Genomic DNA, 17,044 nt, shown 5'->3' with positions numbered 1-17,044 from the left:
AAGGATTCTGGCTCGGTGCTTTTGCTCATCCTGTGTGTACAGTACCACGCTTACAGGAGAGCTAATAATAAGCTCGCGGGGCCTGCTCAGCACTGAGGAAAGTGCCTGCCAGTGGTTTCGGCTGCTTTGCTCTCAACACTGCCTGGTTTTGGCCGTCTGTCATATTCTGATGGAGTGCTGGGTTCGGCGTATTCAACTACCTTCTGGCTTGGGCAAGAACAGCTCACATGGCAAAACAAAAGGGTATAAATACCACCCAAACCTTCCTGCCACAGCGCCTGCATTCTGTGGAAAATAGCTGAAGGCACGAGAAACCCACGGCAAAACAAGGGTTCTCACGGTATATTAATGACTCTCCAGCGAACGTGGCGTGCTGCGGGAAAGCGGTCCCTCAGAGGGCAGCCAAGTTCATGAGGTTATGAAGTGTGTTTAAGCTTGTCTGGCTTTGCCCTAATTTTCAGAAGGGGATTGCAGGTGACCCGATCGTCATCCGCAGGAATGAGCATCGCCAAAACACTGCGAATGTACACGAGTTACGCAGAAGTCACACAAAATCCATTGTGGTGCTTTTTGCGACCAAAGTAATAATTGTGGTTTCTGAAAAAAAAAAAAAAAAAAGCTTATATGGTGGGATTGCAAGCTTTCACTGCTGGAGGCTGGATGAATGGGGGAAGACAAGCACATGACATTGATCAATTCTCAAATTAGCATTTTCTCTAGATCTGTCTGAAATAACTGCTTTAAAACAGGTTTCTCTGGTGGGATTTGTAAGCGCTTGAGCATCAAAAGGCACATTCATTTACAAAGCTCGGTTCTTTTTTACATCGCTCTAGCTTGGCAATAACGAGAGGAATTTCAGTGTTTATAAGTTCAGAATAAACACTTGGTGACTCATTGATTTTCTTCAAGAATATCATGGTTGCTGATGTGAATAGTGGGTGTTTGGAAAGTCTGTTTTTGAAATGAAAATGAAATGATGTTTTATTAAGTTCGGGAGGAGCACGTTCAGATAATTAACACGGGTGGAGAGCACTCAACAATCAGTGATAAGAGGTGTATGGCTGTGTTCTTGTCTGTACTTGTGTCCTTGTGAAATGTCATCTTTCGTGGCCCAAGTACTGTCCCAATACACAAATTTGTATTGGGAACGGTTAAAAATCCCGAATGTGTTCTTGACACGCCCATTTTACAGAGGATGCATCGGTTGGTAACTTGAGTGAACTTGACGGCAGAAATATCCCAGCATTCAGTTTGGCAATCGATGAAGGAGAGGCAGGTCATTCGTTTTTCTACAATATGCTATTTTATCACTAAATTCACTTGTGAGAAAGTCTGATGCAAATCAATCGATCAGTGTAGATTTCAAATATTGGCATTTTTACGAAATATTATGGCGAATCGAAAATGTGCTCAAACGTTTTCAGAAGTGAGAATCTCCATAAGACTCAGACTCGTTTTACCCCACAGTCAAGAGACCATTGCAGCCTGGTTGTTATCGTCAATAATTCTCGTTATGTTTGGGTACTACAGACGGCTTCTGTGCGGGGGTAATATTGTTGCATTGTGCAATACCAGTAATAACACATGGTCTCAAACTGTCAGCAGCGTTCAGTGTGTTCGTCACCTTGCGAGTTCATTCTTCCAAGAACAACTAGCTAGAGCGTTCTCCCCAAGAACAAGTCCGTTCTTTGCATTCTTGGTTTTGAGAAACACCCATAGACTCAGCAGTCTCAACTCACCCCCTCACCCCTTCTCCACACTTCTTGTCCTAACTATATAGAGGGAGTACTCTGGGTTTGGGCCGAGCTCTGAGCCCTCCCCAGACAGCATGCCAAATACGCATTAAACTTTACCTCCTCTAATTATATGTAAGTGTGAACTCGTGAATTTTAAGTATGATAGAATGTAATGTTCCTCTAACGTTTTCATGAATCAAGAAAAAACGTTCCCAAAGTCCCCTAATTGTTATCACTTAAAACTCATCTCTAATCATCAAAAAGACATATTTAAACGTTTTTAGCTAAAATAGCTTGAATATAACTCTACACCCTTGCCTCATTTATTATACGTGGCTCTATGAATATGCAAATTAGCCCCACCTCCACTCACTCAATTAGCTCAGAGATCCACTCGTTGGCGACCACATGTTGACGTGATTGGTAACAAGGTAGTTTGTGATGTCAGAAACACCAGCGATTTCAAATGGCATTTTTGAGACTGTGTTTGGTTCACTGCTGTTTTAAAGAGAAAATACTCAGCAATGGTGTTGACTTATGAATTTGCACATGTTTTGTCTTAAAAACACCACATATAATAGACATATAAACAACATTGAAAACTTAATTTTCCCCACAGGGGGACTTTAAAACATAAAAAATGGGATGTTTTGAGCATTCAGAAAACATTCAGAAATTACATTTTCGTAACATTTTTTAAAAATTAGAATGGAATTTTCCATTTTTAAAAAATTACAATGGAATGTTCCTTTAATGGTCACATAAACAAATAAGTGTTCTTGATACATTAAAAACTGGATGCTTTGAATGTTTAATAAACATTCAGAAATAACTTTCATAACTTGATGGGAACATATATTACCAATTAATAACAAGAAAGTTCCAAAAACTTTATTTTAAGAATGTTTTGTCCTAGCACAACTTTTAATCAATGTCAATTGGTATGACATGCAAAATTTTCTTTAGGTATAGTCAACCCACTAGGCATATTTCCCAAAAATGTTGTGTCAGCTCACTAGGGATGATGGCCAATACTGTCATCCGCAGCTTACTATGATGTCCTAAACTGGTGTTTACATAGGCAGTTCAATAGATGTGATGCCAAAAAGTTGTTGTCTATAGGCAGCTCACTATACAGTATATGATGCCCAAAATGGTTATCTTGGTATTGGCAGCGCTAGACACGATGCCCAAAGCTGCTGTCCTATCACTAGGCATGATATCCCAAAAATGCTGTCTAGGTATAGGCACTGCTACACTTGTGTGGTCTCAGTATTACAACAGACAGGAGCCAACAATATTACATCACTCCAGGAAGTAATGGCAATTATATATATATATATAAACACACACACACACAGAGCCATTACACAATGGGTTTAAAGTACAAGTGGTTTATTATTACTCACTTGTCATGTTAATCTAACTGCTTTTAAGAAGCTATCTGTTTTAATCTCATTATGGTTTGTAAGGTATAGGATTTTGTGGCGAGAAAGATAACCACAAATACATTGATTTATTCAAAACATTTATAAAGAGGAAGTAAGGGCAGCGTGACTATCTCAAAGATAGTGCAGTCTTCATGTAGTAGGCTAAGATATAAAATGTGACAGCACTCAGTCAACCTGCTCTTGACTGAACTCACAAAAAAAAGTGAAGTGAAGTGAAGAAAAGAAAAAAAAGACGCATGAAAGCGAGATCATCTGTGTCTATTATCTGATTGGCTGTTTCAGAAGCAAACTGTATTGCCCACCCCCATGTTTATATGAATCGTTGATCATTTGTCGAGTCCTCCCACTGAGAGAGGATTTGTGCCGCGATCGAGCGCTCATGGCAGCTAATGATTATCGCGCTTACCTGCGGAATCATATCGACATGGAAGAGGCTCCGGCGCGCGCTCCTCAGACGGGCTCCACGCACAGAGCGCTCATATTCGGCACGCTCGCTGTCATGGGACTGCTGCAGGTCGCTTCGAGTGTGGCGATTTTGTTGCACTTAACCGGTTATCTCCGAGAGGTAAGAAAACACGTTTTCCCAACTTCTTAAAGTCTGTCAGTACAACAGTTTGACTGGACATTTTTAGTGCATGAATCATAAGGTTTGGCATGCGTTTCAGCAGTTTTAAGACCAGGTTCCGTTTAACCTGTTTTGAAGTCTGAATCAGTGTGTGTGTGTGTGTGTATGTGTGTGTGCGAAACGCGCCTCTGAACAAGCGCGTTTGAACATCAGAAGGAGCGCGCGCTCGCAGAAGCGTCTCGGGCCCACTCAGTGTTTTTTTGTGCCAAGTGGGTTTTGAACGTAACTTTTAAAACCATTGCTTCTATGTTTTACATCCTGCACGATTGTTGGAAGTAAAAGTGTTTGACATAAGAAATAAAAAGAGTATGAATTTGGTTCGTCCAATTGAGTCCCACCTTTAACAAGGGTCCCCGAATTGTCATCACCTCTGTCCAGCATGTCTTTTGACATTTAAAAATAATTTTAAAAAAGTTATTATCAAAATGTTGTTTTCTATAAATCATTTTCAGTGATCCATGACGTTTTATTTGTTTATAAAAAAAAAAAGAAAGAAAAAAAGAATAGCTGCCTATTTATTTGGGATTTAAATCTCTGTCGATACGAAACACTAGCCTGTTTAAGTGTTGTTTTTGTTTGTTTGTTTGTTTGTTTTTTCATTCGAGACGTTATTCCTACTAATATCATCTAAACTAATATCATCTAAAAAAATAATATAGTCTTGTTGATCATATTTTGAGAATAGGTGCTTAATTTATAGCATCCTATTGATTCTCTCTCCAAATTCACTCGCAAACGTTAATGTCGTTCAATTTGCTTGTTAGTAAAGGTTTAAATAGTTTAATTTTGTATTCTAGGAGGTTTTGTTTTGGGGAAAACTATAGCAGTATAATCCAATTGCTGACGCAGGAAATTCAGTTTTTTTTGGCAATGTTGATCTTCATGAATGTGTCACTGGTTTCCTTTTTTGTGCATTTTTCATAAATCTGGAGCCAGGTATTGTTGAAAGTCTCCCACAAGTGATACAAAGACATGCAGTGCCAGTTCAAAAGCTGGACATGTCTGCACATAATTTTATAGCATTTATATAAAATCACACAAATGGGAATTATAGTGACCGAAACATGTAGAACAAATAAAAGGTTCTTCAGCTCTGCTTACCCTGGACAAACATTTACTCATCAAGAAGTCAGCACTTTGGACTGGTAGTGAAGTTGCTACAAAGCACTTTTTCCCCCTTTTTTTGTTCGCTACATGTCAGGAATGCACTCTCCCCCTGACTTAATTGGCTCATCTGGTGGTTTATTTAAATGTTTGGCAGAGATGCAACGAATGGGATGCTGAGAAACAGCTATCACATGTTGTCATGCCCAGATCTCTCTCCTGTAGTGTGAAAGCTGTATTATGACATCTTGTTTCATGAGGCTTTGGCACAAACACAGCGGTGTATGTCGGAAGCTTCTTGTGTGCTGGTGGAGGGCCAAAGCAACAGATGCAAGGAAAGGAAAAAGTTGAATGTCAGTTGTGTTTGGCGCATGGTTCATGTTGTCCTCAGAAATGGATGCAGGGCGACTGAACCAAATCATATAATGAAATGCTTGTCATTCATTTTATAGTCCATGAATTTCAAATGCAGTTCAGTTTATCAAAGGAGAGGAATAACATCACACACTGCATTACAAACTGGTGTTACTTGCAGTCAAGCACAATTTCGGATTTTGTTTTGTCAAGAATTTTGCAGTGTATCATATTACTTCCTGATTGAGCACCAGCACCCTTTATAGCTCAACTAAGATGCATTCTTTACGCTAGTTTTACTGTATCGCCTGTTGATCATAGTGCATGATTTGTGAGAATGGTCTATTTCACAGGAATGTGAATAATGTCTATGATGGTAGAAAAACATGTATGTGCTTGAGGATACTCGAGGAAGAAAATACTTTGTGTGTTCTTCCTTCTTCAAACTGAAAATAAGGTTTCACATTTTCTGCACTTATTTTGAGGGAAGATCTGTGTTGTACTGGGCAATAGAATTTACTTGTGTAAAATGTGTGATCTGAGAGTCTTAAAGTTAGGTTGGGCACTTGCGGAAAGGCTAGCAATAGCAAGCTAGCTTTGAAAGCATGACATCCCATCCTCCCTTTAGAGCACTTTTACTTGATGAAACCACACCCTCTTCAAAGCACATAACATTACAATAAAAAAGGGGTCCGAAAAATGCAATAAGCGAAAGCACCACCAGTAGATTTTTTTTATAAATGGCAGATGTTCCAATTTTGCAGCAGTCTGGAACTTTTTGTAGTATTCGCCGGGTGCAGGAACTATAACCCTGCTACTTATCCAGATCAGGCTGACGATTCTCAGCCGAAAAGCTTTCAAAAACCCTCCCCATAACCATTCACTGCCAAAAAAAGTGATCAAGTTCTATTGTCTTGAAAACTTAGGTTTATAAGTACCATTTACCTCCTTAAAACTTAGCAATGACAAAATAGAATTATAAAAATGAACCAATTCTCCTGCTAGGAGAACAATACAACAGGGAAACGGATCCAGAAAAGAAAATTAGCAGATGACAAATATGTCGCTTCCTGAACAGGTAGAAACTTTACAAAAATGTCAAATGGCTGCCAAGAAATGAAGACTTCGCACACACCTTAAAAGCTGAAAATGTGTCATTCGTGTTCGGAAAATTAACAACAATAATAATGCGTGTAACTTTGTGATGCGCTTAAACTTCAAACAGAACTAGTGTGTCTTTCTTGAAGTACACATTGAAGAACATAACTCAGAACACATTCAAAACTGATTAATTATTGATTCAAACCCCTTTCAGCAGCTGTCGGGGACGAGGATAGAAGTCATCCCATATTTGATTTCAAATCAAGTCATTCAACTCTCCTCTAGAGTTACTTAAAGGTCTATTTATTAAGGGTCTTCGTGTCATCTCACATCACAGGTGTAATCCACGTTTTGAGAGTTGGGTCACCCTCCCATGCTGTAGATACAACGTAATGTATATTTACTGTATACCACTTTGCATCATTGACATCAACATAGCCTTTATCACTGTATAGAATATTATGAAATATGTTGTGACCTTATTCAGTCATATCATCTCACAGAAGGATGCTCAACTACTGTTATGAAGTGAGTTTGAAAAAAAAACAAACAAAAAAAAACGTTATTAAATGTTGTCTTTTGTTGGAAAGGAGGTTTGGAAAGATGTTTGACGCATGTTGCTTTTTCAAATCACATTATAAGTGACTCAAACTCGCATTGCTTTCAGCAGTGTTACAACAGTGCACAATACAAAATACAATATAGCATACATGGATTACCAGTAGCAGATCTATAGAGGTGGAGCTGGGGAAGGTGGAGGGTTTCTGAAAGCATGCTACAACTGCTACAGAAAATGCTGACCGACTATCTGCTGTGCCATATGTATAGAGAATGATTTGACTGCATACAGATTGAGTTAAGGACCATCAACCATCTAGAGTTTCATGACAGTATTTGTATTAGTTTGTACTTTGTATTAGTTCACACTGAATTGGATAAAGTATATCTTTAAACACTTTTGTGCTTCGGGAATGTCAAGCACAAACAATGTCTGTATATGAAGATAATGCTGCTTTCCTGTATGTTCATTCAAATCATGTGGTGTGAAGTACCTGTTAGTTAATAGCAATCCAGCTGGATGCAGTTGTGTAACTGAACTGTGTTTGTTTGTTTGTTTTTTACAGGTTGACCTTGCCTCAGCCCAGCAGAGTCCTAATGAGGTGAGCTAATAAACTTCAAAAAGATGAGTCTGTTTTTTTTCAAGTTTGTGTGCTTTGGCTCAGACTCAGAAACCGCAGTTTGCACCAACATTCTTTTCCTCATTTAACACTACACAGTTTGGGTTTTGGAATCTTTTGAAAGGACTCAGGCTTGTAACCTGAAGGTAGCAGGTTTGATTCTCAATGCCAACAGGAAACTATTGAAATGCCATTGAGCATGGCACGCAACCCCCCAATTTCTCCCCGGGCACAGTAGTGAATGGCTGCCCACTGCTCCGGTGGTGTGTGTGCACTTACTTGGCCCTCAAGCATCACCATCCTTATTTAACGTTTTTAAATGGTCTACAGCAACAGAGCGGTCAACACAAGATGTCGCCTTTAGCTTCGGATAGCCATTCTAAAATTATTTTAGAGCTCCTTGGATTCAACCTACTTTATTCTCCTAATTTGTTTGAAATAAAATGACATTGCATGTTAATAAACTGTACATAAAGTGCTACTTATACAATTATTGTATTTAAATATTATAAATGATTAAGTAAGCTAAGCATCAAGCATTCGTCATGAAGAGAGATTCTGACAATTCAATACAAATCAGGCTTTATGACATCAATTACTGCTGTGTTTGCTCAGAAACTGAAGTTATTTCTGTATTGTACTTGTCATATTTTTAGAATAGTACAGCAAAACTAAAGCACTTCCAGTGAGCTATTTTTATTGAGCTGTCAACATTGGATACTCAGACAGCATGCCTTCAGTTGACAAATACCCCATGCATACATAAAACTATATGTTATAAAAATTATATAAGTAAAATTATCGTATTTACAAGTTTTATTTGTTGCAACTGTATCTGAATATTGTTTTCTTTATGTAGTCTACACTATTTATCAATCAGTAATCAGAATCCAATCCCCCAGACTCAACTCCCCTAAAAATTGTGCATGCAATTGTACACTTTGTCCAACTAAAAACTGCTTAAAGGGATAGCTCACTTTGAAATGAATTTTTGGTATGTTTTAGCTTACCTCAAGGGCATCCAGGATGTAGGTGTCTTTGTTTCCGCAGTAGTTTCAATTTAGATATTTTTAGTTCAAACCGTTCTTGTCTGTCAGTCATATAATGCAGGTATATGGGGTCCACCTCAAAGAGCATGCACAGAGAAGTCCAAATTAAACATGATTAAAAATTCGTAACTATAAGTACACATTAATGGCCTAAGACAAAAAACAAGCGGTTTGTGTGAGAAAACGAACAGTATTTATATCGTTTTTAACTCTTGTAACTGCCCTCAGATCACTTGGACATGGCTGTGGTTACAAGAGGTAAAAACTATATAAATACTGTTCGTTTCTCACACAAACCGCTCGTTTCGTGTCTTAGGCCATCAATGCGTCCTTACATTTATCATGTTTAATTTGGACTTCTCTGTGCATGCTCTTTGAGGTGGGAAACATAGACCTCCATTATATGACTGATAGACATGAACAGTTTGACCTAAAAATATCAAAATTGAAAGTACTACGGAAACAAAGACACCTACAGTACATCTTGGATGGCCTCGAGGTAAGCTAAAACATGCCAAAAATGTATTTGAAAGTGAACTATCCCTTTAAGGCTTTTTTATTTAGCATTTCACGTGCTTAAAGCATGGCATTTCCTCCTATTAGCACAAAGACATTCCAAAACTATGTCCTGAATTAGTGTTTATTGGACTTATACAATGTGCTTCTTGCATTAATAGTAGGCTACCAATAGTAACAATGTTCCATTTTTGAAATGCATTGGTATTTTCACAAAATTTGTTTGTTTAAAGACAAGGATCAACACACCGGAAAATACCATAGTTGCTGTAAAACATTTTCTAAACCATGATGGTGTAGTCATTTGTGAAAAGGTCAAGCCAAAGTCCCTGGAACTTGTCTTTGTCGGGAACTCAGTTTGGATATTTAAACATCTCTTGTGGCGTTTTTTTGTTCTGATGGCTTGCTTTGCCAGGTCATGAGAATTGTACTAGTTTTATCATTACCCTGGGATAACTTATTAAGTGTTTATGTGTTATATCTTGGCTTTTTTAATGCTGCTCAAATGCAATTTAGTTTGAGTGCGTGTTTGTACTGGCCTACTTTGTTTGCGGTGTACCAAAGTTCTTAAGAAGGTCAGAGCATCGAACAAAAACCAGAACTCTGCACTTGAATACCTAATTATGATAGTTTGTCATTTGATGCTAGTCTAGGACTAAAAACCTAATATTATAGCATTTAGATATTTAGTTCATATTTCATAACGATAGCTTGCACTTAGGCCTTAATCTACTACCACTTAAACAAATCTCTTTGTGGTATGAAACTTTAAAATGATGACATATTCCTATACCCACAAATCAGACCAGATTTTACACAGTTGAAGTTATTCAAGTCTATTCAGATGTTCAGTGTATTCAGTGGTTTCGTTTCATTTTAAAGACCCAATGCAATGTGAAAACCTTAGCAGACCTTTTATTCTTTCAGATTTTTTGTTGTTGATTTTTTTTGCAGAAATTGCTTGAGGCATAGAGAACAATAGTCATACCTGAGCAGTGAAACTGCAGAGGGGAAACTTCATGATTGCCTGTTATGTTGATAGTGTTTTTGCATCCTGGTCTCCTGCATATGCACTTTCTTTTTTATTTGATTTGATTTGATTGGCATTACATATCATGCACGGCGCTAATACTGTATATGAAGTCTTGTTTTTTTTTCTGTTAAAATTGTTTCATCTACAACATATCTTCTTATCCCTGCAGTAAATGTCACATTAGGGAAATTTCAAAAGCATATCAGTAATGTTGTAATGAATGAAACACAACTCACACAGGAGTGAGATTTTAACCAAGGTTAGCTTTCTGTTGGTCAACTTGGTGAATTTGTTTGACCGACGGAACCTAATCCAAAATCTACGTAGGGGAAATCTTTCACCCTCATGCAAAACTCCTGATCAAGTGGATTACTTGAAAATAACTCAAATAACTTGAAATAACTGGATTTCACGCATGAAAATGGATTGAAGAATAAAAAAAATGTGGGTTACAGTACTTCACTTTATAGGGTCAGTTCACCCAAAAAAATTAATTCTGGCATTAATTACTCACCCTCATGTTGTTCTAAACCCATAAGACTTTCGTTAATCTTCGGAAATGAAGATCTTTTTAATGAAATCTAAGATTTTCTGTCCTTCCATTGACAGCCCGTGCGACTACCACTTTCAAGCCCCAGAAAGGAAGAAGACATCATAAAAGTAATCCATGTGTCTCCAGTGGTTGAACCTAAATTTGTAAGAAGCGACACGAGTACTTTTTTGACTTTTTTTTTGCCATAATTTGCCATAAATTGCTAGAGTGCCTTCTGTGTGAACACAAACACGTCCCAGGATCGATGCCGGGATGGGGACCTAGTAACATTGCTGGGATCAGTCCCGGAACCCACCCTGTGTGAACAAAAGGCAGGACCAATGCCGCAAGGAGTGTGTCGTAGTGATGACGCTGAAGCTTAGAGGAACGGTAGACGATATGCTAGTTTATGATCGAATCAGAAAAAAAATGCGAGAGAAATAGCAGATCACAAGCAAACTTAAGACACTGTGGAGGCATTACACATCACAATCTGATATCAAGTGTCTTCACGGGATCTTTACAGGATGTGTGTGAACGCATGCACAGATTCCATAAAATCACTGGCAGTGTGAATGAATCCAAATCAAACGATCCCTGGACAAATCTCAGGACACGTTATCCGTGTATTTTCCGGTGTTGTGCCTAATTTCGACCCCCTGCCAAATTATTACCCCCCTCGTTGAAGTCAGTACCTGTTTGCCTAATCCCAACCGGGGCCCTAATCCTAACCCCTCCCCCACAACTAATCCTAAACCTACCAATTCTAGGGGGGTAATAATTTGGCGGAGGTCGAAATTCGCCACTACACTGGAAGGGGCTTTAGTTTTTCTCAGGTAATTTTACAAACGCATAAAGTTGTGTTGCTATTGTGAGTTAACGCCTTTACAGTTTCAAATGATGTATTACAAAACATGACAGATTTTTGGAAGTTCTTGTCGCCGTTATCGGTAAAAAATGCAAGAGATCGCGCCTCTGCCGACCCCAAAATTTGACCATTTTTAGGCCGATGCAAACAGTGTTTATCTCAACCAGCCCAATCCTACAACAATGACTTTATGAGTGGAACTATCTGTTTGCTCAACAAGTTCTGGAAACCTTTCATAACTTTTGCCATTTTATTTAGTAGTGCTTGTGACGGAAATTATTTTTGGGAAACTTTTGTAAAAAAGCGCGTTCTGGTCATGAGATCCAGTTCAAGAATGTACCAATGTAACCATTATTCTAAATTCTGCTGGTTGTGTGAAAAATGTGACTATGAGGACACATGTGGTCACAACAGAGTGTCATATTTCTTCTTTGAATGAACAAGAATAATATGATCTGGTCAAAAAATAAAGGGTTAAAAAGGGAATAAAGCACAGTAGAGGGTTATTATACCTTTATACCTTCCAGCAAGCCTGGTTTCTATTTCTGCTGTATTGTGCTAGGTACTGTAGATACTGTATAGCCAATGGGAAGTATCATTGGTCCAGAATTCTGCTCCTCATAACTCATTAAATATCTACAATAAGTTATGAGGAGCACATTAAATATCTGCAATAAACATCAAATATCCAATTCTTGATTCCCGTTCACACCAAGAACAATAATTATAACGCTAGTAACAGTATGTGTCCACATCAACGCACAATATCATTCTCTTTATCATAAGCAGGTGCTGCAGTTTTCAATGCTCAAGCTCTTTAATGTTGGGTGGATTCTGATTGGCTGTCAATGTGTTTTTCGTTCATCAGCTGGGAAAAAAAACAACAACATTCTGATAGTGATTCCAACGTGGACTGCTTTTATATTTAGAACGATTTTTGTAACTATATCTTTATCACACTATAGTTATCCTGCTTGCTGTGAATGGGCTATATGTTTGGTTTCTTATTGGAGTCTGCATGATTATAAGAAACTGCACTGTGAGTGATGGATTCAGTGAGTCATTAATGAGTTTGTTTGTTTGTTTTTTCTCAGGAAATGCACAGTGAAACATTAATAGGCATTCCGAAAACTTATAAGGAGAAGAAGGAAAGATGTCGACCGAAAAAGGACACACGCATGCCTTCAGCTCACCTTCCTATAAAGACACCCACACACTTTTCACCCAGTAAGCATAAGCTGTTTATTTCAGAATCACATGACATGGTTGTCGGAAATGTTTCCAAAAAAAATGTTAAAAAAGAATATATTGATAACCTTTATTGGCAACCTATAACCTAGATTGGTATACCTAACCTATATTAAGTGACCTTGACATAATATATATCCATATTAATTTCCTAAATGTTTATTCTGACCATGTTACTGGTGCTTTTGCAGAAGATCGAAATGATTTAACCATGATCCTCTGGGACGATTTTCATGGGGACTGTTTGAAGATAAAATACCGTGATGGGCGAATTTTAGTGGATGAACCTGGCTATTACTACGTCTATGCCAAGACCTGCTTTCGATATACAGAGGTACACGCCTCGGACAAAGTGGACGTCAGCAACGTACAGCTGTTTCAATACATTTGCCATGAGAAGCACACGCAATCTTCAAGCAAGCCCATTGTCCTTGCAAAAAGTGGCAGCACGCTGCAGTGGAACATTGCGGAGTACAACATGTACTGTGTGGAGCAGGGCAGAGGTGTCCAGTTGAGTAAGGCCGATGGTATTTTTGTCAACGTATCCAATGCATATCTGCTGGACCCTGCAGCTGAAGGGACATATTTTGGTACTTTTAAGATAAGCGATTGACTTGCATAGTTTTTGCTACTGAACATGTGCACATTTTGCAACCTTGCAAACTTTTTTCAAAGTGATTATGAACCACTGAGCACTTGTTTTTGATCACTGACTTTTGACTTTTTTTAAGAGCACATAAAGATTTCTCAATTGTACCAATACTGGCAATGCTGGTACCCTCCAGTACCTACGACCATGCATCGAATCGCCGCGGTGGAGTGACGCGGTCCCAGTAAAGTACGCCAAATCACAGTAGTCCGCCGCGACCTTCACAACAGAGGAATCATACGAACCAAGCCTTCAAATTAAGTTCGAAATTAAATACGAACTTCTTGTTCACATTATATCACATTTTGCGGCTTTGCCCGTTGTGACATATTGTTATCAGCGAGTATTCAAAAAAGGAACGGCCTTAAGACGACATATCAGTGCATCGACAGTTTAAGAAATTTTACATGACCATTTTCATCATCACATTGATTGATTGTAAAAACCAAACAGTCCAAATACTATGAAATGTTTCTAACACAATCATGTTAAAATGATTATACTATGGGAAGGTTTCTCTCAGATCAACCATGAAACCATGATCGATTGAGGAAACCTCGATGTCAAGGGAATTTGAATTGTGACAAACTGATGGATAAGTACTTCCTGTCTCATCAAGAATACGTACTGATGCTTTACTGATCGATGAATTTCACTGTTGGATGTTTGGAGCTTCCTTTCAGATGATATTTTAAAATTTCTTGAACAGACCGTATACAAACATTCAACAAAAATCAAGGCAGCTGGACTGTCTTTGAGAAGCGATGTGCAGAACCAAACTGAGTTTGGTACGCTCTAATTTAATTTTGTTTTTAATGCACTAAGTGTATTTATTTATTTTCGATAATGATAGAATGTTCTGTCTGTTGTACAGTTTTGTACAGTGTGTATAATTTCCTTCATTCCATTCTTCAAGAGATTTTGGACAAAGGGCATTGACTTTTCGGTCTGTTATACATGCGCTTTTGTCCCAGGCACAGGGCTCCTGTTTAAAGCTTAAATGGATTGGTTTCTCACCAAGAAACTTTGTATTTAAGTATAACTAATTTGACAATTCTGTGTGCAAATGTTAATGGACAGCAGAATATATTGTTCCAAACCCAAAGCAAACTTAAAAATGTTTGCAAACTTAAAGTCTAAGTTTTTTTTTTTTTCATAATATGTTAGCAAAAGTTCTGTTTTATTATGTTTATTTATACTATTCTGCCTAATAAAGATACTTTTCTAAATAAAATACTAATTTGTTCATGAAAATGCTTCATTTGATAATGTGATCAAATCAAAAGTGTCATGCCTTCAGGCATTCATAGTTTACATATGCGTTACGTCTATTTTCATATTGCCTCGGGAATGAAAAAGTACATGCAGTTCCCAGCGTTAACTGGCTCCTCTCTGGATGTGACAGCTAAAGTAAATGTTTGGTCTTTCCTTTCTTTGTGGTATTGTCAAGCAAACGGGTGAATTACACTCGCTGTGGGGTGGGAACATGGTCATCCTTAAAATAATATCCACCCGTTAGTGGCGGTCGCTTTGGCCTCTAATGGCTGCAGATATTTGCAGCATAATTTAGCTTGGACTTAGTTGTTGAGAGAAGTAGGAGAACCAAAACAAAACACTGTCCCATTGTGTATTTCTCAAGTCTAACTCAAGTTAGCAGATTCATTTTAGAGCCAACCATTTAAAGCACTGTGGTCTGTGAAAATCCAAGTGGGATGGAAATGACCACATATGAGGTTTGACCTCAATTTTGCAATTGCAATTATAGATAACCAAATTTGTACGTATCATTACTTTCAAAAAAGGTGTCCATGCTACAGTGTCATCATATATTTTAATTCTGAGTAATAATAATTAACTTACTGTATAATACTTTAGGATTAGATTTGGTTGAGGGTTAGTTGCATGTAATTATGCATAATTTATAGTTGGAACTACATGAAACGAGTAATAAGGAGACCAAGTGAGACCAAACATTTTATAAAATATAATAAAAAGTAGCATAACCATGAAATAAAATAACAGAATATCTTTGTACTTTATATTTTAATCAATTCATTTTCTTCATATTGTAGTTTTTATTTTTTAAAACAAAATAGTTTTACTGCTATAAAAAAAATTAACCGAACTATTTAAGCCAACATTTTTTCAAAATTTAGCTTTTTAAAATTCGCATTTTGTTCCTAATTTTACTACAGACACTATTTTATTTTTGAATGGTAACACGCCAAACTTTGCTCTGTCTGTTAAAGTTTAATTTCTCAATAGTTTCTTGGCACACTTTGGGTACCATAAAAATGTCAGGATGATTGCCAACTGTACTGCGTGCACATACTGCTTTATGTCTCCTATATAACATGAAGGCCCTGCTTCTCTGGACTTGGGTTCTGTTCTGTTTTGTTTTTGTCCTTTCTTTTTCTTTCTTTTCAGACTTTATTGTTTGCATGTGTAAAAATAAAGGTTTCAGGTTACTGGTTTTCAAAGCCAAAATCGTAGCATTGCAGCTGAACTGATTGTTTAAAGTTTTTGTTTCGAGACAGTTGAACAGTCTATCCATTATCTTCTCTTGCAGCCATATATGTGAACGCCGGTCCATTTACAGCTCAGTCTATACGGCACATATTTCACCATAACACATTTCTGTGGCCATCAGATGTTAGCAACCCAGTGTGAAAGGTAATGGTCTTGATGTGTAATGAAACGTTTTGTGACCAAATTGTGCTTTAGTAAGCATATATCACAGGCATTGATATATATTATTAGATTAGCTAACTCCAAGTGCCTCTTTTAATGGGGTTTTGTGGTGAGAGGGAAATAGTTTAAAGGTTAGATTTATGGAGCAGCTGGGAGCTTTGTTATGCACATTAAAGTTGCTTAGCAATTTGCACGCTCACGCATTCTTCCTTTGCTGACTAAGCTTCACCAGTTGTTTTTACTGGTCTACACAGTCCTCTGACAAGACCGATTGAATGCTAACATCTTTAACATGGTACCAATACACAGCTGTGCTGATGTTACACTATTCGGAGAACTACATGATATGTGATTGTTAGTCATTGACATCATTACCAAAATGAAAATACTAAATCAACTACAACCTACCTACCGCACCAATAAATAACATAAATAAGCTTTTCTAACATATTGGTAACACGTTAGGTTTCATTAGTTATATTTAAGTTAACAAATAATGACCTGCACTTTTACAGCATTTATTAATCTTTTTTAATGTTAATTTCAACATTTAGGCTACTTATATATTATTGAAATCAAAAGTTATATTTGTTAGCATTAGTTAATGCACTCTGAAGTAAACCGAACAAACATTGAACAGCTGTATTTGTATTAACTAACTTTAATATAGATTACCAAATGTGTTGCTCATCATCAGAATCATGTTAATACATTGACTTAATACATTGACTAATGTTAACTAATGAACCTTATTGTAAATTGTTACCAATATATCTTTCAAATAAGCAGACACACACACACACACACACACACACACACACACACACACACACACACGCACACACACACACACACACACACACACACAAATGCCCCCTGCTGATGTCCGCTTGTGTTTCCACAGGCTTC

At 37.6% G+C, this 17,044-nt stretch overlaps 1 protein-coding gene across 1 annotated transcript; it reads left to right on the top strand.

Moving 5' to 3' along the window:
- The first annotated feature begins 3,485 nt into the window (after positions 1 to 3,485).
- On the top strand, positions 3,486 to 13,525 carry tnfsf11 (TNF superfamily member 11). Its single transcript, XM_039683591.2, has 4 exons — positions 3,486 to 3,752; positions 7,496 to 7,531; positions 12,642 to 12,774; positions 12,987 to 13,525. The coding sequence occupies exons 1-4, from the start codon at positions 3,567 to 3,569 to the stop codon at positions 13,406 to 13,408; spliced, it is 777 nt and encodes a 258-aa protein (XP_039539525.1). The 5' UTR covers positions 3,486 to 3,566; the 3' UTR covers positions 13,409 to 13,525.
- Positions 13,526 to 17,044: the final 3,519 nt, after the last annotated feature.

The sequence above is a fragment of the Pimephales promelas genome, chromosome 7 (assembly GCF_988280905.1).
Source record: "Pimephales promelas chromosome 7, fPimPro1.hap1.1, whole genome shotgun sequence".
NCBI lineage: Eukaryota > Metazoa > Chordata > Actinopteri > Cypriniformes > Leuciscidae > Pimephales > Pimephales promelas.
This window is presented reverse-complemented; position numbering and strand designations above follow the sequence as displayed.